The sequence below is a fragment of the Cajanus cajan genome, chromosome 5, assembly GCF_000230855.2.
Source record: "Cajanus cajan strain Asha chromosome 5, NIPB_CcT2T_4, whole genome shotgun sequence".
Lineage (NCBI taxonomy): Eukaryota > Viridiplantae > Streptophyta > Magnoliopsida > Fabales > Fabaceae > Cajanus > Cajanus cajan.
Window position 1 is genome coordinate 61,146,512 of NC_138521.1, and position 26,005 is coordinate 61,172,516.

The 26,005-nt window shown below is 33.1% G+C and overlaps 3 protein-coding genes across 4 annotated transcripts; 2 read left to right on the top strand and 1 right to left on the bottom strand.

The window, feature by feature from the left end:
* Window positions 1-759: 759 nt before the first annotated feature.
* Window positions 760-12,497, bottom strand: TGH (SWAP (Suppressor-of-White-APricot)/surp domain-containing protein). The gene is made up of 16 exons (XM_083075575.1): window positions 12,172-12,497; window positions 11,309-11,399; window positions 11,127-11,221; window positions 10,240-10,343; window positions 7,998-8,059; window positions 7,843-7,917; window positions 7,498-7,646; window positions 6,041-6,116; window positions 5,869-5,955; window positions 5,665-5,742; window positions 4,385-4,529; window positions 3,657-4,143; window positions 2,978-3,262; window positions 2,769-2,897; window positions 2,394-2,612; window positions 760-2,113 (listed from the first exon to the last, which is right to left on the bottom strand). Exons 1-16 carry the CDS (start codon window positions 12,304-12,306, stop codon window positions 1,259-1,261), a joined length of 3,072 nt encoding a protein of 1,023 aa, XP_082931701.1. The 5' UTR covers window positions 12,307-12,497; the 3' UTR covers window positions 760-1,258.
* A 4,572-nt stretch (window positions 12,498-17,069) lies between these two features.
* NF-YB13 (nuclear factor Y, subunit B13) lies at window positions 17,070-21,575 on the top strand. 2 transcript variants are annotated; one of them, XM_020370501.3, is made up of 6 exons: window positions 17,070-17,227; window positions 17,328-17,390; window positions 18,581-18,670; window positions 19,630-19,724; window positions 20,680-20,748; window positions 21,177-21,575. In XM_020370501.3, the coding sequence occupies exons 2-6, from the start codon at window positions 17,336-17,338 to the stop codon at window positions 21,336-21,338; spliced, it is 471 nt and encodes a 156-aa protein (XP_020226090.1). In that variant the 5' UTR covers window positions 17,070-17,227; window positions 17,328-17,335; the 3' UTR covers window positions 21,339-21,575. The 2 variants fall into 2 exon arrangements, with proteins under 2 accessions (XP_020226090.1, XP_020226091.1); XM_020370502.3 differs by having other exon boundaries at window positions 21,180-21,575.
* A 221-nt stretch (window positions 21,576-21,796) lies between these two features.
* On the top strand, window positions 21,797-23,763 carry LOC109807839 (MIZU-KUSSEI-like protein (Protein of unknown function, DUF617)). The gene has a single exon (XM_020370500.3). The coding sequence runs from the start codon at window positions 22,622-22,624 to the stop codon at window positions 23,426-23,428; it is 807 nt and encodes a 268-aa protein (XP_020226089.1). The 5' UTR covers window positions 21,797-22,621; the 3' UTR covers window positions 23,429-23,763.
* The last annotated feature ends 2,242 nt before the right edge of the window (window positions 23,764-26,005 follow it).

Below are 26,005 nucleotides of genomic sequence, written 5' to 3' on the forward strand. Positions count from 1 at the left end.
AAAGAAAATATTTGGATAATATTCCAGTGTTTGTACTTTGTAGGCAGCGTCATTTCGTTATCTTCATGGGGCATGAAAATTACTATACACTTCACAATCACACGTTCCGATGTTTGATTTTCATTTTGAAAATTTTAACGTATTTAACAAATTTACTCAAACTTTTTCACGACAATATAGGGGCACTCCAAATTCTTTTTCTCACTATCCCCATACGGTTTCAACGATTTCTAGAAGTTCAAGAATGTAATTTTCATAAATGAAACTTAATGGCTTCAAAAAAAGTGTCGGTCTCATAACTTGAGAATCAGAGTGAACAAGTAAATGCTTTTTAAATTTTATTTTGAAACTGTCCTTTCTATTTCGTAATGTGATTATGATCATGTTGGAATATGAGGGAGTAATTGGGGTATTTTCGACTTTATAGCGATGTTACGTGTGAGACAAAGTTGTCCTTTATTTTACAAAGTAACAATTATAGATTTTTGCTTATTTTCTATCCCCAATTAGTGTTGTTCTATGGCCACTTATAAAATTAAATGAATAATATATATTATTTTGAATTATATAGTCATTTATTTATTTTTCTGCAGGTCAAGCTCACCCTATATTTTTTATTGCTTACAAATTATAAAGTATTTTTACTTTTAAATTAGTTATAATTTTAGTTGTCTTTTTTTTCATTTTTTTTTTTTTTTTTGCAAAGTGGCCTGTATACACAACTACCTTAACGTTATCCTTAACGAAATGGTACACTAGTAAAGCCGTAAAGGGCACTTATCCCACCACAATACTATTTTTCCAATCTAATAATTTTTCTTACAGGGCACTTCTCCCACCGCAATATTATCTTTTCCAATTCAAGTTTTTTCTTAACTTTGCTGATGAACCCTTTATCAAGTTTGATGGAGAAAGAAAAATAGCCTGTGACATAATCTGTAATATTGATGTAAAAAGAGGTACAAAGGACATATACTGAACCTTAGGACTAAGAACTATCTCAACTTTCTTCATTTCCTGACATCTGATCCAAGAAATGATAAGCTTGGGTACTGAATTAAGCAGCATTACTTCAAACCGGTGAAGAAAGCAACCTATGCAAGAAAGAGGCTCGAGTTTCGCTCAGGACCAAATGAAATCCATGGGTGCACCTTAGCATCACAACCCCAAAACCTAGTAATATAGTAGTGTAATGCAGAGCAATGATATCCTCCAACATAATTCCAAGAAGTTCAAACATAAGAAACAAGTATTTCCCTCATTCCCTCCGTTTTTTCTCTCTTTTGGAATGTGAACTGTCCTTCTCGTTGATATATCGAGAGGATCTACTTGGAGATTCATGCTTTCTGTGTTTGTGGTGTTTTGAGTGTTTTTCACTTCCCCTGCTTTTTTCTCGGGAAGAACCTGTCCTTCTCCCTTTTGACCTTGAACTGTATCTATCTCTATCATCATCGCTAGATGAATCACTTCCTGCATCATGCCTCTTCCGTCGATGATGTCTAGAACGCTTTCTGCTCCTTTCCTCTTCTAATGAAGAACTGCTGCTATAATCACGGCGGCGTGTACCAGAGGTTTTAACTTTCTTGTACTCTTCAGATTTTTCCCTATTAGTTCCCTTTCTGCTCCTTTCCTCTTCTGAACTGCTGTCGTAGTCTTGGCTGCGGATTAAAGGGGATTTAATTTTCCCTTCATCTTCAATATTGTCCCCGTTAAACTTACCTGGTTTATTGCCCATGATACCGGTTCCCTTGGTTTGCATATTTCCATGAATGGTGTCACCTTTTGATGGTCCACCCTCGTGAGCAATGTGCTGATCATATGGCAAATCATGATTTAAGGACATCACACCATTATTTTCACTCTTCAGAATGTCGGTCTTTGCATCTTCATTAACAATTTCTTTCTGAGATGCAACATTCCTAGACTTTTGCATAGGATAAGGTACATCAGGAGGAACCTCAATTCCTAGTTCCTTGCCCAATGATTCTAGAAAATCACCAGCAATCAAACGGCTCAATGCTGTATTGGCTACTTCAGCTTTCTTTTCTTGATTCACCATTCTCTTAATACTAGGGTCTTCACCTTCATCATCTGAATCATCGGAGAAAATAGCCTGCAATATATGAATTTGTTATAGGTAGCCATGTGCATCATATTAAAAATCCATGTGATAAATGAGCATAAGAATTCATTAAAATAGATTCCTGCTCCTAGGATATGTGCTTAGTTCTGATACTCAAACCAAATTAATTCTGTATTGTCATAAAAAGCTACCCCAACGATTTTATGGTCAGACATAAAAGGCATAAAAAACATGTAAAGGACAAACTGTTTCGCATGAAAGTATTAACCATGACAAGAATGACGGGAAAGGGTTAGAAATAGGGAGTTACCTTGTATAGGTCAACTGGCCTCTCAATATTTTCGACTTCCACATCCACTTCAGTTTCATTTTCAGTGATACTTTTGGTCACGTCTTTATTAGCAGATTGTTGAAAAGGAGAGATGTCTTTCTTTGAAGAAACAGTTTCATCCACTTTGGTAACTTTGACTGAATCTGATGTAAAAATCAAGGAATCCATCTTACTCCTTATCCGTGGAGCAGGCGGAGGCTGCAAAAAGCAAGGAATATGTCTAAGCTAGAAACATTCTTTGACATTTCAGAAATTAATTTAAATACTGAGCATAAAAAGTGAAAAATGTTCACCAAATCAAGCAAGAAAATCAATTTAAGAATAACTTCAAATGTAGCAGGTCACTTGATGTACCTTCCCCATATAAGGATCAATAAGATCAAAGCGTTTGCACAGAAGAGGTGAAGGGCGCCATTGAAACTCTTCCCTCTTAGGGTACATTTTTTTCCTCAAAATATCTTCAACTAGCGGGTCTTTCTTTGACTGTTAGCACAGGATACATAAAATAAATTAATCAAAGCTATATAGAATAAGAAACAAAAGTAACATCACCTTAGTCATACCTCTACTTCACTAGAAGTAAACTGCATAACACCACCTGGGATGAAATCCATGGAAGACAGAATTGAAGACTTGCTTCCCCTGCCCTGTCGTCCCTTTTCTATTGCCTCAGCTGCAGCCTCAAAACTTAGTCTCTCTTGAGCACGAGCAGCTTCTGACATATCACCAGCTAAACTAGAACTTGCAGTGCGTAATCCACCTTTATATTTCTCCTTAAGAAACTGCTCAAATCTTTCTTGCTTTGCAAGATCATCTTTGAAAGGCTTTTCTTCATCCATTAACTCATTCTGCTCAAAAATAGAAAATAAATGAGTAAGAAGATCCAAGTTTATTTGGGTATTTACAGTCTGAGAAACACTGGTCTCTGCAAAAAGAGATAGGAGAGGGAGGGGGGAATAAAATCACATTTTAACTTCTCTTTGGATTTGTAGTTTGTACACAAACCAGTATAGCCCCAAGCCTAATGGTATGGTCATTGGCCATTGTGCCAAAAGTCTGGCCATTAAAGGTTCAGCTATACCCTTATCATCAAGTTTACATATAAAGGAATCTAAAAAGCACGTCAAAGGAATAAACCAGGTTGAAGCCAGAATCTGGTCGGCCAACCAAACTACTAGAAGCAATAGAGATATTTTCTAATTATCCAAATAGGAGTTTAACACAGAAGATTATACTACTTACAAATGATGTAGACTTGGTGAATGTATCAGTAAGATTAAATTGGAGTTGAATATCTGTAGAAGCAATAGTTGAGGATGGATCTTGGGCGCTTTTTTCTAGAGGTGTTTCCCCTAATATCTGACCTCGGCTCTCAGCGGTTAGCCTCTGCACACTGGGAGGCATTTTTCCATCCAATTGCCGACTAGTCTGATCATTGCATTTTTGTTGTGACTCCCACAATTTCCTTGCATAATAATCATGTCCAGTTCCTCCAGAAAGAAAACTAAACAATGGATTTGTTTGATTCTTTTCTCTGGATAAATCCTCATATAATTTACCACATTTAGCAACCAGATTTGCAACCCCCTCAATTAGTAGTTTTAAATTGCCATCCTCGGGAGGAGAAACCTCCGGCGGAGTAACTTCATAGCTCTTGCAATTAATTTCAAGAGGTCCAGAAAATTTATGGTGGGGCACAAAATCCTTGGGAATCAGAGGAGAATCGAATCTGAAAATCAGTTTAATACAATTATGGTTTAAAGTGCAATCATATAAATACAAAACAAGTAAAAGAATAAAAAAGACAAACATATAGTCTTCTGATCCCAAAAAAAACTGTTCAAATATTAGATCCCTAGGCTGTAAAAATTTAACTCAAATCAGAGTTATTAGAAATGTGAAACAAGAAAAGTAATAATATAGAATATTAAAAACAAAATAACATATTAGTTTAATAGTTTAGCAATAACCTTTCCATTTTATAGTCAGAATTAGATGCAACTCTAAAACCAGGCAGATCACCCTGGTTCTTCTGCTCTTTCTTTCTCTGGTTTTCTAAGCTCATCGTTGTAGGCTCTTCAACTTCTTGAACATAAGCCTCTTCAATTTCGAAACCTTAAAAAAAAATTATGCCTATTTTTTCACATTTTTATAGGAGAAAAATTGCACTCTCAAACTTCAAAGATATTTTTTCACATCTGTATGAGGAAAACAATCATTATCTAAAACATGAAAGCTGGAAGTGGGTCCACAGAAGGAAGCACTAATTCTACAGACAGAAGTATCACTAAGCCCAAACAAGCAATAAGTTAATACTTAATATAACATATGACCTAATCAGTTGTTTGGTGCAAGTGATATATTGCATAAGCTTATCCATTAAACACCTTTTATACATCATAATGAATACCATATTCAGGCCTTCAGATTGAGATTATTAGGCTTGATTGTATTCTGATGTATTGGAACCTGTAGAAGTTCTCTGTTTCAACCCTAAACACCCCAATACCCCTAGCCATATATTTTAGAATAACACCATTTGCTACAGTAAGCCAACAATTTCTGTAATGTGCTGAATGGAGATATCTTTGAAAATCATGCAGCACATGCATGAATCGATGTGATTCTGTATCATCTAAACAAATCATGCAATTCAATGATTCATTTTTTTTTTCTCCCTTTATGCTTTTATTTCACTAATTATCATCTCAGAAATAGAAAAGGCTATTATAGAGCCTTCTTGATTTTATGCCCTTTAACCTTCTTTCTGCCTAGATATTCTTCACACATATAGCTCCAAGGAGAATTCTTTCTCCTATCCATTTCTTTTTAAATGCCCTGTTAAAGATATCATTTATACTGTTGTTTTGATTGAAAATGGTTAGCCTGCTCAGATAATGGGCTTTGTATTCCTGTGTGCTGACTCAAATTTTTTTTTATCAAATGTATACAGTGACTGGAATTTTCTTTTCCAACCCAGGGGACTTTTATTTCTCCAGAAATTAGTACAACATTTTGAATTTAGATGAATATAATATATTTCTTTATATCTATGTAAAAAGTGTTAATTTTTAAATAATTGGTCTATACAGTGCATCACAACACACAGTAGTATCTTGTAGAATATCAATTTATATACAATGTCCCACTAAACACTAAAAAGTATTAAAATTTCATTAGGTTTTATCCGATCATGTATGCCCCAATAAAATCATATTCACTCCCAACATGAAAGAGTAGAACTACTAACCAGTGGCATAGACATCCTCATCCTCAGCATCAAGCTCCTCAAGGGCTCCAATGCCAAAACCAGGGGCAGCCTTTCCTGCTGATGAAAGGACACCGAGAATTAATTCAACTTAGAGCAAGATATTTTTGTGACAATGAATTACATAAATCAGCAAGAGGAAAATAAGATTGTTTATTATCATATTCTCAATTTTAAGTATCTTACACTTCAAACCAAAAGGACTATCTCTAGTGGAAAAGTTCTTGCTATACCCAGGTCCCCTCTTGCTGGATAAGCGTGATCTTTTTTTCTCTATAAAAAGAAGATAACACAGTTAAATATGAATTTCTAGCAATCACATCAGCAGGTGGCGCATATAGATCAACAAAATGCAAACCTCTAAACTCAGGAGCATGCTTATAAGGATCAAAACCTAATCCATACAGGTCTTCTTTTGGGTTGAGTACAAATACCTGTAGATAAGATATATATATATAAGACATATGTTTGTTATCAATATAAATGTATTTACAAGAAGAAAAATATGAGGCAGTTGCTGAATTTAATCAAGATAATTAAAACATTTGTTTGTATATATATTCACAAAATCCAACATTGAATTGGAAGTTTGTATTTCATACATAACATGCACATCATCCAAAAACATTCACATAAATTCAAGATTGTCTTCTACTCTATTCAAACATCTTACAATTACCACTAAAATAGCTTTCAAATATATTGAAATAGCAACCATCTGATCTGATCACACATTTATTCTTGTTTGAGTATTCCAAAATTTGGCAAGCAAAATCTATATGATAAGTGCTTAACTGCTTATCGTTATACTGTTAAAGGGAAGGCCTAATAGGCTAATAGAAATCATTTTTGCTAGAAAAGCTGTTTTGTTATCTGTAATAAAGCTGATTTTTGGTTTCTACTGATTGCAACTATCCTATGTAGGTCGAAGGTGTCCTAGGCCGTAATCGTTTTGGTTGTCTACTGATTGCAACTGTTTGGGGTGTGCCTTTGGATGGGTCAAAATCACATCACACATTACTAGGGGTGGGTAGATGGAGCCGGGTTTGCGGACCGGTCCGTAAGCCCGCGGATTTCGCGGATAACGGACCCGTTTTTTTAAATCCGTATGACTATGTTTAATTTTTGAGCCCGGTCCGTGAAGTCCACGGACTTGGCGGATTTAATTTGCGGGCTCGCAGGCTAGTCCGCGGACTTCACTAATTAATATTTTTACATATTACGATTTTAATATTAAGTTGTGTATTTAATTTTTTAAATTATTATGTCATTAAAATTATGTTTAGTTGATATGTATTTGTCATTTAAATTATTTTTATGACATTTTGATGTTTTTATTATTAAAAGTTTGGTACTATTATTTAAATATTTGTAATTATTTTTATTTTAATATTTAGTATTTTAAACCATTTTAACTATTGATAAATTTTAGTATGATAAAATTTAGCTTATAAATAAAAAAATATTTTTTTCTTCCAATTTTATGTATTTTTATTTTTTTAAAATTTATTTTTTTGAACTATTATTTAGGCCCGCGGACTGGTCCGTTATCCGCGGATTTTGGCAGGCCGGATACGGACTTAAAAAATAAGTCCATTTAATATACGGACCGGACTTATCCGGCTTGTATAAAACACGGGTTTTACGGACCGGGCCTTAAACGGGCCGGACCGGTCCGTATACCCACCCCTAGACATTACAATCCCCAAAAAGCATATTGAAAATGAAATAAACATTCAACCATGCTATAAGAATATAACCATATAAGAAATATACAACACTTATGTATGATTGGTAATAGAAACTCCTCCTCACCGGTGTGCTCTTAGAAAACTGATCATCATCTACAAGCTGCTCAGGAAAATTTTCACTATCACCCTTGATAAGCTCAGACTCGGTAATTTTTACTGCTGGATCATCAGAAGAAAATGCTAAAAAAGCTCTACGGGCCTGTCTCCTGGCATCTACAGACAGTACAATTACATGAATTGAGACATGGAAGCCTAGTTAACTAGACAGCAATCTGACAAAAACATTAATAAAAAGATTTTATATAAAATTTTATATTAGATTAATATCTTTCCTAGATATGAAAAAATAATGCAACAAGATAAATGGTTCATATAATCTTTACCAAAATCAAAATGATGGGAAGCCTACCATACAGAGCATCAGAATGTGAATCCTTGATTGAGCGACTACGACTCCATCCCATCTTCAAGAGCAGTTTTACCCCTAAAAAACATTGGGAGGTAAGAAAAAAAAAAGTATTTTTTTTTATAAAGAAGATGCTATTCAAATTAAGTGGAACAGACCAACAGACTCGGTGGCTGGAACAACTATTTCATCAGGAGCAGGTCCAGGAATTATGGATGGCCTACAATGAAAAGAAAAACACAAACAAGGCAGTCCCATCAGAAAAATTACAAAAATAACAAAAATTAAAAAAGGACAAACTATGGAGAATAAAGAGAGAAAAAAACTATAAATTTGCATTTTGCTTTCAGGAGCAAATGCTTTAATTTGCACAAATAAGATTGATGATTGCCCAAAGTGTAGAATGATAGGTTAGTTATTACAAACATCCATGTTCTGTTAACATATTCAGCTTGATAAAAATGGAGAATAAAGAGTACGACACACAAAAAGGGAGTATTTTCATTAAAAGAAGGAAAATCAGATTATTTCAAGGAGACCAGGACAAATACATTGAAATTTCAAGTTTCGAAATTCTTTTAACTCAAATGATAACAGTGCAACAAAATTCAAAGGATCAGAAGTTCCAATAGAAACTGAGAGTTAGGGGCAGTCATGACAGTTAGGTGTAGAATATAACTGTTTTAGAAATCAGTTCTGTATTAAAAACTCAGGATGACAGTTATGTGTAGAAAATAACTAGTGGTAATTAGTTATGCTGTAGAAACTGGAAGAAGGCAGTTGCGTGTAGAAAAATAACTGCTGGTAGTCAACGTATTAGGAGTATATGTATCGAATGTATATGTATCGAATTCTAGGTAGTGTAAATCGGCAGTGTGTAATTTGTGGACAGATAATACTCTTTGTAGGAGACTTTTGTCTCTGGGCAGCAAGTGTATTGCTGTATTGTGTGTGATTTCAGTGTTCAATATTTTATTACTTCTATTAAGGTGTTCTACAAAGTTCAAAAGTTATACTCTCGCCATCGCCACCACAGAGAGGGAAAAGAATTTAAAAAGTGAAGCTTTTGTTTAATATTTCCGGAAACATGAAAAACTAAAGGCATGTCTAACAAACATTTGGCATAAAAGCCAAAAATCATATACACAGATATCTAGCATGCCTTACCTTTTTTTCCACCTCATCACTAAAGAAAAAGAAGGGCAGCCCAGTGCATGAGGCTCACTCCCACCTAGTGAGGTCAAAGGAGGATAAATGCACATAGCCTTAGCGAGTTAGCCCTACAGGAAAACCTATGACCTCCAAGTCCTAACATAGCAACCTTAACATTTCACCAAGGTTCACAATCTCTTTTACTAAAGACAGAATCAAGGCTAAAATGATTTATAAGGGAATTTTATGGTATCATTTAATCCATGTAATCGGCTTCACCTAGTGGGAAAATGGCAGAGATGCATTGTTGAGCCCAAGTCATGAGAAGCCCAAAGTTTAGAAAGTGTCTGTGCTTAAGAAAAAGAATGTTGCTAGAGGAGGAGAATAATGAGATTTGTTAAACTTGCTGAGTTAGCAAGGTTGTTATGCCAAGTAACTTAAATAGTGGCAAGGTGGGACAGCAGAGGGTGGTTAGTCATTTTGGTATTGTTTGTTTGACAGAGATATACTCTCTCTGAGGAGCCGAGGCTCTGGTTTTTCCATTGTAAGAGCTAAGGCTCTCTTCTTTTGTTTTCCAATAATATTCGTATTTCAGTGCTCTATCAGAAAAGGTTTGGCAGTGGTTGTTTCTGTGGTTGTGTTGTTGACTAAAGATGAAAGAAGAAGAACATAATAGAAAGGGAGCATGCCCTTTAACAGAAGAAGGATTCAAAATACCAGAGTAAAAAATCAATACAACCAAGCTCTCCAATCTCTTTAATATTTATAACAGGATTTTCCCAAAAAAATAATTACCATGTGTCAATTATCAATAGATACTGAATAATACTACACTTCTCACAATTTTTGTAATACAATAGAATCAACTGGCAAAAAAAATAGAGATGCAGAGTGATAGTTTGCATGTAAAACCTCATAATATAATGCAAACACTAAGGTAAGCAGGAGCATTTTAAAACTCTAAAACAAGGAATTAAAATAAAAAATAAAAAATAAAAAAGACAGCATGAATAGATGGAAAATTAGGTCCCCCCCCTATTTTTTTAGATTCATGGACATGATATGTTCCAAAATTAACAACAAAGAACTAATTTGCACTCACAAAGTGTGACTTCCATTGGCCAAGTATTAGTTTAACATAGATGGAAATCAAACCTGGGAGCATCAAGTCAACTCCCCCTCTAAAAGAAGTGAATTGATATATGCACATCATAGGACCACAATAACAATTGGAGAAATAAAATGCACCTCTGTTTCTGTTCCTTCTCTGCTTGTTTGCGAGCAATTTCAGCAGCTGTGAAACCAAATGTGTCAAACTGTGAAGTTGTCCCCAACAACCGACCTTCCATTTCCTGCAATACATGTAAAATGTATGTTAGAACACATAAAAAACTTAATCTACTAACAAAAATTGATCCACTAGTCGCCAATTGAGTAAGTAACATGCCTACTTGACTTCATCCACATCATTTAAATGCTATATTTGGGTCAATAATGATAGACAGTATCACCATTTTTTACAACATAGTTTTTAGTTGAGATTCCTTCAGACAAGCAAAGAAGAGTATAGCACTGTCCTAAAAGCATCATATTGTTTAATGACAAATACATAGCTCTCTCCTAAGATTTTGAAATAATACATAAGTCATCCACTCTACTTCCAACTAAAGTTACAAGAAACTTCCTTGCTTAAATTCTAATGGAACAGACTTTCCTTAATTTGAGAATTTTAACATAACAAATTTAAATCCTTTACGTATTTTTAAAAGGATATGCTTCTTTTTCCATTTTTAGTGGGGTATTTGTAATATTTCAAAATCTCAAGAAGGTACATGTATGTTTAAATGAATAGAAGGAATGAAAAAGGTGACAACAATATGATCATTGATCATAAATGAATAAAAAAGATATACCAAGCTCAGAAAAGGACAACTAGATCAATACTTATTATTTACAGAAAGATCCTGTATGAAATTAAGTAAAAAGCTGGATCTGCTTGGTATCACTGTACACCTCAAATTTTTACATCTACACTGCCTAAGAAGTGAACTTATAGTAGGACTTTGAAACATATAAATATGTTGAAAATTATACATCAGACAAAAGCTTAAGGTAGCATGTAATAATGAGCATACAGCTTTCTCATCTTCATCTAGAAAATTCAGTATGTTCTGCTCTTTGACTTCAGCTCTGTTCTTCCTGGATGATTTAAATGACTGAGGTGCCCACCCTGCACATTCATTCATAAATTCACACCACCACCTTTAAAAATTCAAATTTATAACAGCAGCATTATGATTCCCTAACGAACTTGTACCTTCCTTTGAGCCCACCGTATTATAGTAACCAGCAGAATAACCTCCTGTAAATGCCCCATGGAATCTTCTCCGCCCTTCCTCATCTCGAACCTGGAGAGAGTGAAATGAAAATTTGTAATGGAAACTAGGATACAGGCAGCATGAGTTAATTCAAGGCAAAAATATTCTCTCTTTTTTTTTAAAGGGTCCTCAACATGAATTTAAATAACAAAACTAAGGACCAACTTTAATTATAAATCACATATATCACACCACTTCACAGCTACATAAGCAGTCACCGACATTACCCTGAATAGGGTTCAAACTCAAAACAGAAGTTGAAATGTTAATTCAGAATATAAATGCACTATACAACCAAAACAAACTTCCCAAAATAACTACTACAGTGCAGAAAAAGAAAACAATAACAATTAAACACTTCAATGTTCAAACTAATACCCCACTACCAACGAAGCACATGGATCAAATGGTAGGGGATTGTTCCAACTTAACCGGAAGTCTCGAGTTAGTCTCGAGTTCGAGTCTTAAATACTCAGAGGGAGAGTTTTACCACCCATAGTGGTCCTACTGGGCTCAAATAAGAGATTGTCTACCCCACTAGCTACTTCAATGTTTAACCGGTTATCTCTAGGAGCATAGTTGTTAGAAACAAAATTGAACCCAGTGGCAGAATCTAGTCAAATTCAATCCATTCTAGATACTTCATAATCAACTATAATTTTTCATTCCACAGTAAGAAACAAAATTTTTCAATCCATCCTAGATACTTCATAATCAACTTCAATTTTCCCTTAGTCTTTTCGCACGTGCATTCAATTCACTTAAGCATAACAGAAATAAGGTGGGAAGAGCAAACGCTGACCTCTTGCTTCCAAGCGGGGAGGGTTCGGAGCTGACCAGAGGCCTCAGCAATGGCCTTCTTTTTGCGACTGGTTAAATCGTCTTCACGCTCTATCGGCGTTCCGTAGAAAACAAAATCGTCTTCGTCGGACTCCATTTATCCGCTGATTAGAGAAATTGGAAGGTTGTTATTGCCGAATTCAATTCCAAACGTATCTACTCATAGTGAATGCCGAAAAGAAAATTAGGGTTTTTCAGAAACTGGGATTGAGGGTGCAAATTTCATCGACATGCAGAGGGACACTGAACATGGCTCGGCTCGGTGCGTCTCCGTATGGAAAGATAATCTGACATTTTATAGCACGATGGTATTTGTTTTAAATTGCAAGACAGTCCCTTGGGATAAAGGGAACTGTTTAGAATCTCTATTTTCTGTTTTCATTTTAAGTAAAAATGGAAAATGGTAATTGATTAAATCAAATAATCTTGAAAAACATGTAATTTCAAAATACACTATATCATGATAATCAATTAAAACATGAAGATCCATTTTTTACCAAACAACATATTCCATCCTCATAATCTATTGCTCTGTTTTAAATTGAGCTGATTTTTTTTCAAATCTAAAGGATATTTTTTTAATTCCATTTTTAATTATGAGCTTGGTTTATTTTAACTTAAAAATCAAGTTTTTCATTAGATGAATTAAGTTTTTAAACTTTGGTTTGATCAAATTTGTATGACCTCATACTTTAAATTTGTGACTCTATACATTAAAGATAGAGGTAAAATTTAGTAATTTTGATCTTAAATCCTTTTGAAATTTTGCTTTGTTTTTTAGTTCATTGCTAACAACATCATCCATCTACTTCTTAATATAATTGTTACTTAGAGATGAAGACTTCAAAGTTTCCATTATTATAACTGGTTTTATGCACTTTTATTTATTTTTTAATTATTCATACATGAGTGGAAATAATATTAATTTTTTGATTTCTACTTATAACAAATTCACTCATACCATGACAAAAGGAATCCGTGATAAAATTTATGTTTTTTTTTTTTACTTTAGTTTTAAATTTTAATCATTGAGATATTTAACTAATGCAAAGATAATGATTGTGTCATGTGATGATTAAAAATTAGGCCTAAACAAGGACTTTGTAATCTCAATAAAATATTTAATTGCATACACACATATTATCTATATTTATTTTCTTGCATATTTGGTTTTATCAAATTCAACCATGAAGTATAATCAAATGTGGTATAAGCTCGTGTTATATTAAATTATCATGATATTATTCATTAATGTATATACAACAAAAGTAATGCATAATAAACATTGTATAGGCTTAAGGTAATTTACAATTTTCAGGATATTAATATTAGTTTTGTCCTATGGACATATATTGTCGAACACAACATAAATGATAGAAATTTATTCACAATTTTATTAATATGATTTTTTTTTCTTTTTACTAAAATGTTTTAAATATTCTTATAAATGTTATTGTTTAATTCCAAATTTTCATTAATTTATCTTTCAACAATAATAATTACAACAACTCCTCAAGAAAAAAATTGAAGAAGGTAGATATAAATATGTATGCAATTTTTTTTTATGTAAGAAATATTATAATTATGTGATGAACATCAAACTTAAGTTCTCCCATTTCTACTACAATCATTTTTCCCTCTCAACCATTGTTTATTTATATTATTTTTATATTTTTTGAAAAAAAAATTCATAGAGGAAGGAATTGTTGGAAAATAATTTAAATTTTTTAAAATTTAAATTTGTAAGATATATATTGTTTAAATTAAAAAATATTTTTTTAAGTTATTGCTTAAAATTGAAATATATTATGTTTTATTTTAAGGATTTTTTTTAAAGATTATGGTGTTAAGACAATAGATAAAGATTGTTGAAATTATAAAAATAACTTAACTTGTAGAAGAGGTCACCATCCTAAATAAGGGAAGAGGCCACGTGAAAAAAGGTTTACCAGAAACTTTTGTTTAAAGTTTTTAAATTTCATCATTCATAAAACTCGTTAGAATGAATTTTCAGTTATAATCCATAAAATTTGTAGACAGATTTTTTAGAAACATATGTAATATATTTCAAGATACTCCTTTTGTTCTCCATTACAAGCATCATAAAACATATTTTTAAATATAAACAAATTTTAACTATTTTTTATCTCATTTTATGATATTTTTTCTAAAATATCTTTAATGCACCACCTTTCAATTACATCACTTTATCGTGAAATTAATAACAAGTATAATTTAGGGAGAATATTATAAAATTAGTAAAATTTATTTCAAACAACTAATCTTCTTAATATTTGTGAGATTATTATTTTTATATAATAAAAAACAATTAGAGTAGTGAACATTATTGTGAATATAGACATGGAACGTCAAATCATATTAAAAAAAATTTGTTATAATTTTATATTTCTTTATAGTGTTATCTTGTTTATGTTCTCATTCTCGCGCATAAAAGAATGAGTTTTTTTTATTGTCAAACTTTGACCAAAGAGATTTCGCATTTAGATCCACTACTTTTCATAGTTAAATACTCGTCTTAATTAGTTACCTAGTTTAACTATCAACTCTAAAATTACTCTTAGTATTAGAGGTTCACACACACATTTTTATATTAGTAGAATAGTCTATTTTAGACATAAACTCTTATAAATTTATATTTGGTCACCATTCAAAATGTTGTACTAATAAAAATTATATGTATTTTATATACCTTGCGATATTTTGTTTATATCCAATAATAAAGGAGTTGAGGTTAATTTTTATTATAATCATTTTGTTTCAATTAACAATATTTTTTTTTATCAAAATACAAAAGAGAAGTCATCACGAGTTATTTTTTAAAGCATAAATACTATGTTGTCATTCATTAACAAATGTTTCTAAACCTCATGTATAAGATCGGTGTACGAAAAGTAGGTAGTTAAACTTGCAACATGAAATTATATGATTTTTTTCTATTAAAATTACAATCATATACTACTTTAATTTTTAGCATCAGATAACATTTCATGAAATTATATGACTTAGATATTCTTTTAACTTTTGTTTAAAGAAAAAATATGAAATACTATATAAAATTATTATTACTTGAATCATCTATAACATATACACAGAATAAGTTAATTATTGTAGTTATTAAATAAAATTATTTAAAATTATATATTACAATAATAACAACAATAATATCATTTTGAACATAAATTCTCGTAGATTTGTATTTGATTATGGTTAAAAGGTGTCGTATGAACGAAGATTATATATATTTTATAAATTTGTTTTTTTTTTTCTTGTGTGAGTGTGTTTATATCCAATAATAGAAAAATGTGGTTAATTCTTACTTGGAAAGAAACTGATAGACATGTCAGTCAAAATGTTGTTTCTGAAAATTAGGAGCACACTAAACATGCATAACATTTCTAACACCACTTGTGGACTCGGTGAGATTAAACGTTTTGTTTAATTATTTAATTTTATTATAATATTTTTTTCAATTAACAATAATTTATTTTATCAAAATATAAAATAAGTCATCACAAGTTATTTTTAAAGCACAAATACTATGTTTTCATTTATTGACAAATGTTTTTAAACCTCATGTATAAGATCAGTGTGCGAGATTAAACTTGCAACATAAAATTATTTATTAAAATTACAATAACGTAACATGATTTAACTTTAAGATCATGTATATTAAAACAAGATAATATATAAATTTATTATTATTTGATCCATTTATAACATATGAAAAGAATAAGTTAATTATTGTAGTTATTAACTAAAATTATTTAAAATTATATACAATAATAATAATAAAATTAACACACATTGCAGACTTAATTCAGTATATAAATTTATTAACTCATTTATTTAATTTAATTGAATAAACAAACTCAACCTTAAAATTTGGTTGATTTATTTAAAGGAATTAAACTTAACAAGTTTGATATTAACAACTTGTAAATAATTTATTTACGAATGTATATGTGTTTCAAACATATAATATATACTAGCAAGAAAAAGGCACTCCGTATCTGTATTATATTAAAAAAAAATTTAAAAAAAGAGAAATTACTCATAAAAAAGTAATTATTAAAAAATAAATAAAGAATAAAATGATTCATGTAAAAATAAAGAATAAAATGATTCATGTAAAAATAAAAACTAAAAATATTTATTATAAAAATAATTTATTAGTTTCAAATTCTTAAATTTAATTAAAAATAATTTTTCTAATTTTTAAAATAAAAGAGTATAATGATAAAAAAATAGAAATTAAAATAATTTAAAAAAATATTTCCTTGTATATATATATATATATATTAAAATAACATCATTATCTGTGTAAACACTTTTACAAGATTTTTAATGATAAATTTACATAATTTTTTAATTTGTTACTTATATGCTTTTTTTTTGGCGAGAGTTAGAATTTAAAGGAGCAGATAATATTAAAAGAAAGTATTTTTTTTTCCAAGTAAATATAAGAAAATATAAAAATATGAATATAATATTAAAGAATGAGCTCATGGTGTCAAATTGTAACAACTCATTTTTCTTTTGACAAGTTAGATTCTCAACTGATTTACACTTTTACAAAATTGAAAAACACAAAGTTTTGTAACTCACATTTTATTTAATAATTACATTTTTGATAAATTTTAATCAATAAAATAAAATTTATTTAAAAAGATACATATTAAAAAAATAGTTATTAATTATACTAGATATATGACTATATGTTTGTTTAAAGAAGAAAAAAAAAAAGAGTCTGACTTAGGAAATATGAGTTTTACGCGCTGATGAGAGCGCGTGAGAAAAGGTAACTGGTAAACGCGCTTTGGGCAATGTGGGTTGCCCTAATCGGATACGAGCGAGAACTGGTTCTCTTATCCTGTGAAACCGTCTTCATAAATTCATATATCAGCCTCAGCCATGTCTTCGCTCTTGCACCTTCTCTCTCTTCCGCGCAACGTCGATTCTCATTCCAACCTTTTCAGCTTCTCCTTTTCCGATTATAGGTGACTTCGCTTTTCCCTCTTTCCCTTCAGATCTGCCATTTTTATTTATTTATTTATTTTATGTATTTCTGCCCTAATTATTCCTTTCTTTCGATTTTAGGTTGAATCATGGAGCCCATGGACATCGTTGGCAAATCAAAGGAAGACGCTTCGCTTCCTAAAGGTTTTTTTCCCGCCTTCCTCCTTTCGTGAATTTAATTCAATAGTATAGTCTTATCGGGTTCTTTGGATTTAGTTTGGTTTTTGCACAGCTGAATTTTGTTTCTCTGGTGATTGCTGACAAAAAGAACATAAATTGTCTGAAATACTATGTGTCTAGGTTTTTGTGACATCTTAGGGCTAATGTCTCGTGATGCAATTTTTTTTTTTCCTTTGGAAATGATGAAAAATGGGTTTCTGGTAAAGTAAGGGACGTGATAAAACTGTTTTTAGACTGCACTCCAAGTGAGATCATAATTACTACCTGAAGCTATGTTTCTGATTGATGAGTAGACATTGGCATTTCTGCATGTCGTATATCATATACAGCAAAACATAGACGTGTTGCCTAGCTTAGTTGTGTGCGCCTGCGATGGCGTTTTCCAATGATAATTAATGATTTTTGAAATCTCATTTTTATGGAATGTTGAAAGTTTGACCTGGCGTAAGGTTTATAGAAAAAAAACCACTGTTCTTTAGTATGAAGGGTTTCAAAAGGTGATCGATTAGGTATTTTATTGATAGGTTTCGCTTGATGGTACGTGGATGGATCCAAAGAAAAGTTAATTTCCAATGAAATCTGATCATGTCGAAGTGTTTCAATCTGTTTTTTTTACGGTTTATCTTTTTTGATTAAAAAAAGTCTTGTCGGTTTTTGCAAGCTACCTGATAGCCAGCAATAGTACGTTAGTTTCAGTAAGTGTTTACTTATTAGCTAACAGATTTTGGGTAATCATTTCTGATCTTAAAGATGGCTTTCTTGTCATTTTTTACGGCATTGATTTGATAGCCATAACCTGACGTTAGTTTCATGAAGGTTGTACTATTAGTCAATGGATTTTGGTTTTGCTATTATAATTACTATTTCTTACGTGTTTTTCTTGTTATCAATTCTTAAAAGTGTAATGTGGATTTGTGGTCATATCAAAATGCTCACTTTTTAACGTTATTAGTTATTCATTAATCATTAAAAGAAACCGATAGTTAATGTTCGTTTAAGAAAGGTTTAATTGATGAAATGTTGCTAATTAATAATGAATAGTGATGTTTGGTTCCTTTAATATTTGTGGCATTTGATAGTCAATCTCAATGTTTTCTTTTTGTTGGTAATGCATCATTGTTCTATTGCTTACCGAATTTCTGAATTTTTGGCAGCAACAATGACAAAAATTATTAAAGAGATGTTACCCCCGGATGTTCGTGTTGCAAGGGATGCCCAAGATCTTTTGATTGAGTGTTGTGTAGGTCAGAATTTTGCTGTCAATAACAATTTTGCTGCCATTTTATTGTGTTTGATTTGTTGTCTCAATGCTTTTAGTTCAAGCTTTTATATAGAATCTGAATTTAAACGTGCATCTCAGTTGCACACAATTGATGATTGTGCTATTGCTATTTTTCTGATGTCTGTTAAGGTTAACTGCCAAGCATTTGGCATGGATTATAAAGAGTTGTCAATCACACACTATGGCAGTGCTATAGCACTGTTGTGTCGTGGCTGTGGGCCACTGCATTGGAGCCCATTGCGATGCAGCTAGCTGTTGTTCTGGGGCAGTGTGAATCACTGCCGCATTTGGGGCACAACTTTGATTAGTGATTGAAAGCCCCTGTTTGTCCCCACAATATTGTGTTGTCTGAGGTTTATTTTGGGGGACAATTATGTGGTTTCGCTTCTCTACTTTGGGGTTCAAAATCAAAACCATATTCTGAAACAATCATGTGCGCCTTGTGTCTTAGAAAGATAATTCATTATTTTCTGACACCATCTGTGGCCATTTTTGATGTTTTCCGGCACCTTCGAAGTCTCTCACTGTTCTCTGGCACTATCTCCGATGTTCTATTCTGTTCTTTCTATTCTGTTCACTCTCACTGTTCCCTGCTCTCTCTTAGACCTTGTTCTGCCCATTGCATCACCCCACAGAAGTCTGTCATGGTTTCATCTCTGCGTGCTGTTTCCCAACCCAAACATATCATATGAGCTGTGAATTACTAGAATCTCATGTGTAATAATATCATTATGTTACAAGCGCCTTTGAAATACATCATTGTTTGCTTGTGTATCTATGTTATAGACATGCAAAACATGTGTTTCTTTGCTTATATGATTTGAAAGTTTAGTCTGAGATTCAGATTAGTGTTTCCTGCTTCATATTCTTAGTTTACTTTTCTTAAGGATTAAAAAGTTGGTTGTTGATTTGTCATTGTAGAGTTTATAAATCTCATATCGTCAGAATCCAATGAAGTCTGTAACAGAGAGGAAAAACGGACAATCGCACCAGAGCATGTGTTGAAGGCTCTACAGGTATTTGTCCGTCCTTTGTATCTCTAAAGCTCTGCATGTGGATGTGGTCCAGTTTATATTTGTGTGTTCATATGACACAATGCATTTATCTTGGATGGCTTTATGTTTGCTGTGAAATATTTCATCTGACAAAGGTTCCTAGTGACACAGTTTAAGGAAGCGGAGTTGAAAGGGTTTAAGATTAATTTTTAATAGTAACATTTTTTTTTTCTTTCTCTGAGGAAATGGCTCGTGGAAAAAATCACGTCTTCATGGTCAAAATTGCCATTGCATTCTTATCTATGATGAGACTTGACAATGAGCATAAGTTACCATCGTATGAAATTGAAATACTTGATACCTGATTAGGCCATCCTTGTTGATTACAGATTAAGTGATCTTACTAAATGTTGTTTCTCCACTTACCAGACAATAAAATGTGTGCGCTCAATACTCATAAGATATTATCTTATGAATAATGCTATATCCTCCTAATACATTATAAAAGAGTTAAATGGAAAAAGTAAATGCATTTATTTTGTTGGAATTTGGAAATATAAAGAAAATAATGCTTTCTTCATCTAGCAAGTCGGAGGATGTTGCAGTAAGGTTTAAAATTATTTGTGGCTTACCCTGAAGCCAAAGTAGTTATTGGCCTTTTTCCTTGAAAAAATAATATATTTTGGTTTCCTGCAGACTTTTGATAATAGATCATAGCAATATGCGTGTTTTCTGCTATATATTCTACATGTATATTTTAGCCATTAGGATTTAGGAATGCCTCAAAAAAAGAATATTTCTTTGAAAATGATTTCTTTTTTCTTTCAATTCTGAAGTCAGAAGTGTTCCAAACTCAGCATAGGCTTATTTTTAAACACAACTGTATGGGGTTGTCAATCATGGGTTTATTTGATGTTTTTAAACATACTGCATATCTGATTTTATTTTGTTAATTGATTTGCACCTTTCCCCTCAGGTTCTTGGATTTGGTGATTACATTGAAGAGGTTTATGCAGCATACGAACAGCACAAGCTGGAGACCATGGTAATTATTAATAGTAGTATTGATGCCCCATATGCGTGTTGAATACTTGAGTGTAAATATCATATTCATTTTCTTTTATCCCTACTCTATCACTTTAATTTCTTCATAAAAGTGAATGTGGAGTGCTTCCTCAGATGAACCATGTTTCATTGTTCATCTGACCATCTTGAACTATCCTTGTGGAATCTGAAGAAAATAATTGGGTGTTCTAAGGCTGTGGCATAAGAATGGTGATTTTGTGATCTGGCAAAAGATTATCCATCCGGGTTCTCTATTGAGTTCATGAATGGTCCGGGTTTCATTACATTGATACCCACTGATTATTAAGAGGCTGGGAAAGTGAATTTTCAACAAGTTATTTCCTTTTGTATATGAATTTACTCTGGAAACAAGAAAACTACTTTCTGATTGATTTTGTTGTCTTTCAGCAGGACTCTTTAAAGGGTGGTAAATGGAGCACTGGAGCTGAGATGACGGAGGAAGAAGCATTAGCAGAGCAGCAAAGGATGTTTGCAGAGGCACGTGCTCGGATGAATGGTGGAGCCATTTCTTCGAAGCAGCCAGATGCTGACCAAAGTTTAGATAGCTAACTTTAGGATCTTTATTGAAGCATAGGCAAAGCATCCCTGACTCCTGTCTGTGCTTCTAATGAGCTCGATTGTGTACAAAATCCATTCACTAGTTTGCTGGCCCATGTGGATGTGCTCTCCATTTGTATTCTATCAATGAATCCATATTTGTAAGTCAATGTAATTAGTGAGAGATCATGAAAACCCTCCCTCATAGCATTACTTGTAATTATTTAATTTACTTTTTGTATCTTCTAATCCTAGCTTGATTCTGGCAGTAGCTAGTATATTACTAACAAAATATTAAATATGTAGAAGCAATTGTGTTCTCTTTATTTTCTACCTTGGTGAATATGAGATCTTAAAAGCTCGAAATGCTATCCTAAACTGAGGCATGTTAGTTTAACTTCGCTCAGTTGCTCTTATACAAGTGAACGATAATAACCAAGTTTGATAATGGTAGTCTCCATGACTTTTGAGGGGAAATTATTTCCTCAAATAATATATTTACACGGTAGGTTACTCCCTCATTCCCAATTCCCCATAAACAATAGCTCTAGCAACCTAAATCTAATTAATTAAACTCTGAAGATAATTTTCACAAGGAGTTAAACCTTAAATGTCATTTTTAAGACCTGCGTAGTAGGATTGAGGGCTTAGGGACTAACCTACAATAAGGTGTCAGTTAACAGATACGTGTAATGTAGTCTCTGTAGCCAACATGAGCCACGAGAATTCAGTAATTCTTAATCTGATGTCACCATGGTGCACCTTTGCGCTAGAAGACATGGATGCAGCAGAAGAGAGTGCTAAGTGCATGTCGAGTTTCAACAGTGATGGCTTTGTGTTTTATTTGTTCTTGCTTTAGGTTTTTTTAATCCTTTTTTACCGTTTTGGGCATCAAGTCAAAAGAGTTTAGTCAAGCACAATGGCACAAGGCTCTTCCTCTCTCTCTTTCTCTCTCTCACCCTGCCCCACAAGAAAGTGAAATAACAAACACATTGTCTCCTCAGATTCCTTTCTTTTCTATTTGAAGCGCACTCTATCCCAGTCTCTCTCTGATTTCCTATATCAGCTGGTGGGACTGCTTATGTTTCTTTTGTCAGGATTCTCTTGCACTCACTATATCAAAGGGTGCGAGATGGCTAGAATAACAAAGAAACAATAAAATAAACCTGAAAGCCCAACATATCTATCCCCAACAGTGAAAAGAAGAAACCAGATTCATACTCTCTCCCTCTCTCTGTCTCTGTCTCTCTCTTCACCACCCCACCAGCTTTTAAAGCCTGTTTTTCCTTTCCCTTATGAAGACACTAGTCATGGACACAACCCCAACCCCAACCCCAACCTCTCCTCCTCAAGACTCATCCTCCTCCAAGAGGCACTTCCACTGGACCAACAAGGTTGGAAATGAAGACAGCCAAGGCCAAGTCCCCACCCCAGAAACAATGTCCAAAATCGTAGAGGAAGAAGAAAATGACAAAGCTGTTCCACTTCCAGGCCCTGCAGCCACTTCTCAGGCAACAAGGAAGAAGCTTCAAGCAAGGCTTCGCTCTGTCCTCACTGTGTTCAGCAAGAACCGCTCCAACCTCCCCTTTGGCCTTGGTTCTCGAGTTGTTGGCACCCTCTTCGGCTACCGTCGTGGCCATGTTCATTTCGCCTTCCAGAAGGACCCCACTTCCCAACCAGCTTTCCTCATAGAGCTTGCAACCCCCATCAGTGGTTTGGTCCGAGAAATGGCTTCTGGCTTGGTTAGAATTGCGCTGGAATGTGACAAAGAGAAGGACTCAGAAAAAAAGACCACGAGGCTGCTTCAGGAGTCAGTGTGGAGGACATATTGCAACGGTAAAAAGTGTGGCTTTGCAACAAGAAGAGAATGTGGAGCAAAAGACTGGGACATACTAAAGGCTGTGGAGCCAATTTCAATGGGTGCAGGTGTTTTGCCTGTGAGTAATGGTGATGGGGCTGAAGCAGGGTCTGATGGTGAAGTGATGTACATGAGGGCTAGGTTTGAGAGAATTGTTGGATCTAGAGACTCTGAGGCTTTCTACATGATGAATCCTGACAGCAATGGAGCACCTGAGCTCAGTATTTATTTGCTTAGAGTCTAGTACCACTGATCTGTTTAGTTCTTTATACTTAAAGTTTGTTCTTTGAGAATGTTAAACACTAGGGTATTCCTATACTACTACTTGTTTAGCTCCTTAATCATGGAGACCTAGTTCTCTCAGCTTTTTCCTTTTTTCCCCCTCTTCTGTGGAAGAAGAAGTGGGGTTTCTGTTTTTTTTTTTGGGTAGGATAGGTGGGTAGGGTAAAGGCAGAAAGGGGGAAAATTGTGGGTAACCGATACTTTACAGGGTGATGGTGGGTGGGTCATGAAAGGTGTATATGTATAGTTTCCTTTCCAATCCTTTAATTAGTGATATGAGACGGAGGTTAATGCAAATCATCATTGTCTTCCTATTTTTATTTGGTTTATTAACTTTTGCAACTTCGTTGCGCCGTGTTGTTTTATTCGATTCCACTTGATGAGTTTGCCTTTTTTGTACTGTGCTACCTCACGCTTTCTTTTTTCATGTATTTTTTTTTGCTCATGTGCTTATTTGCTTGATGATTGAGTGCTGCTTGGACTTGTAAAACTAAAGAGTCCACGCCTATAGTTGGAGTTTGTATCGGTCTTTCTATCTCCCATAGAAGGTTGTTACTCTACGTTGTGTAACATTTTACCAGAAACTATTATTATCATGTTTGGATACACGTTATAATCCACATACTCACATTCTAATGCTTTGTTCAGTGAAAAGCAACAAATTGTAGCTTTCTAATGAAAGTGTTTTTAGGACCTCTCAAGCGAAAAACAAACAAGTCAAATGACAGTTCTATTCTTACAAATTCTGTAAGTGATACTTTGTTTGCTTTGAGGTAGAGGAGGATTGCAATAGCATACGATAATCTCATTACCTCTCCTTTTGTGTGTGTTGGATGATAACTTCATTATTATTTGGTTTGAGTGCTCTTTCATTTGTCTCCTTATGCTCTTCCTTCCCTGTTTAGTTAGGATCCTTTATCAGCATAATCTTATAATCCAACACAATTTCGGTATTGGGTCTAAAAGTTGAGATTGTTCCAATGATTGCTTTTTATGCACAATTTTGTTTGTGAAGTGATCCCGAGAGTTTTTTTTGTTAATGCCTAATCATAGAAGTCATCAAAAGCAACATGAGAAAAGAAAAAGAAAATTCATATTCAGATACTAACAATCTGACAACAGACCCCATCACTTCCTCACTTTACCTTTTGTTTATACACTCGATCATTTGCTTTTCCTCTTGTTGACTGCTTTTCTTTTTTGTTGGCCTAATTCAAATCTGAAATATACACTCACCTCACGAGTTTGAGAGTCATAGTAATTTGTGCAGGTTAAGTCGCAAACTGTATATAGACTATATAGCCCATTACTCTCAACATTTAAGACCACTACCCTTTTATGTTTTTTATTTTGGTCTTACATGTATCTTCTGAAAATATTGTTTGAGTTATGGTCCAATACTAATTGTAAACACAGTTTCTAAAGAAGATTTTAATCTTGGAGTTTGGTTAGATAAACTTCTTTAGAAACACTTCTAAGAGAAAAAATTAGAAAAAAAATTAAAATAAACTTCTTCATATAAGTTAAAACTAGTTTATATACAAATTAGAAATAAGATTTTGGAAAGAACTTCTATAAATTAACTTGTGCATAAACTAATTTTAATTTATAAAAAAAATTACTTTATTTTTTATTTTTATTTTTCTCTCTTAGAAATGTTTTAAAAGAAATTTATTTAAATAGACCCTTTGTCATATTGTGTGAGTTTAAACTCTTTTGCCATATCTAATTCTTGTTTGTACTACCTTTTTTATTTAAACCCCAAAAGAAAATCCTTTACCCGGATAATTTGATCATAATAGTGAACATTCCTTTTACCTTTCCCCTCCTAGTTTTCAAGCTTTCAAAAATTCCTACTATTTCCCTGCAACTTACAAGAGAAAAGGTTGAAGATGAGCAACATATGTGATTTACAGCTAGGACAATAGAATTCTTGAGATGTCTTTCACCGAAACCAAAGTTCTTTTGGTTTATTTTAATCATCTATTCATCATTCTTCTAAAGATATAAAAGCTAGTGGCTTCACATAAAGTTGAACCACTGATTTACATCATTATTGCTCTAATTAGTGCACCAAAACTTCCTCAACCCACCACTGAGAAGAGAAATAGTAGTACAAATCAGAAGAACACATTCAGGTTGTCTATGGTGCATGACCAAGGCCACTACAAAATCCAACTTGTTTCATCTTTTAACATATGTAATTGTAGGGTTATGCAGTCCTTACATGTCATCCAATTATGAGCTTAATGGGGTACTAATTTATTTGAATAAAATGAGACGAATGAAAGTATGTGTGATCCGTAATGGTGTACGAACGTGGGGCTGCATGTGAATTAGACTAATTAAAATTGAAGTCACTTAAGATTGATATGATGTGTATGTTTTCTTTTGATGAGGCAGGAGAGACTTTTCTACTACCAAGTTTGAACTTGAGTAACAAACAAAGAGTTCATAGGTGCCACTTGATGTAAATCAAGTGAGCAAAAGAATCACAGGTACCCTTTCATGGTACGTCACAAAACAACAACCCCAAATA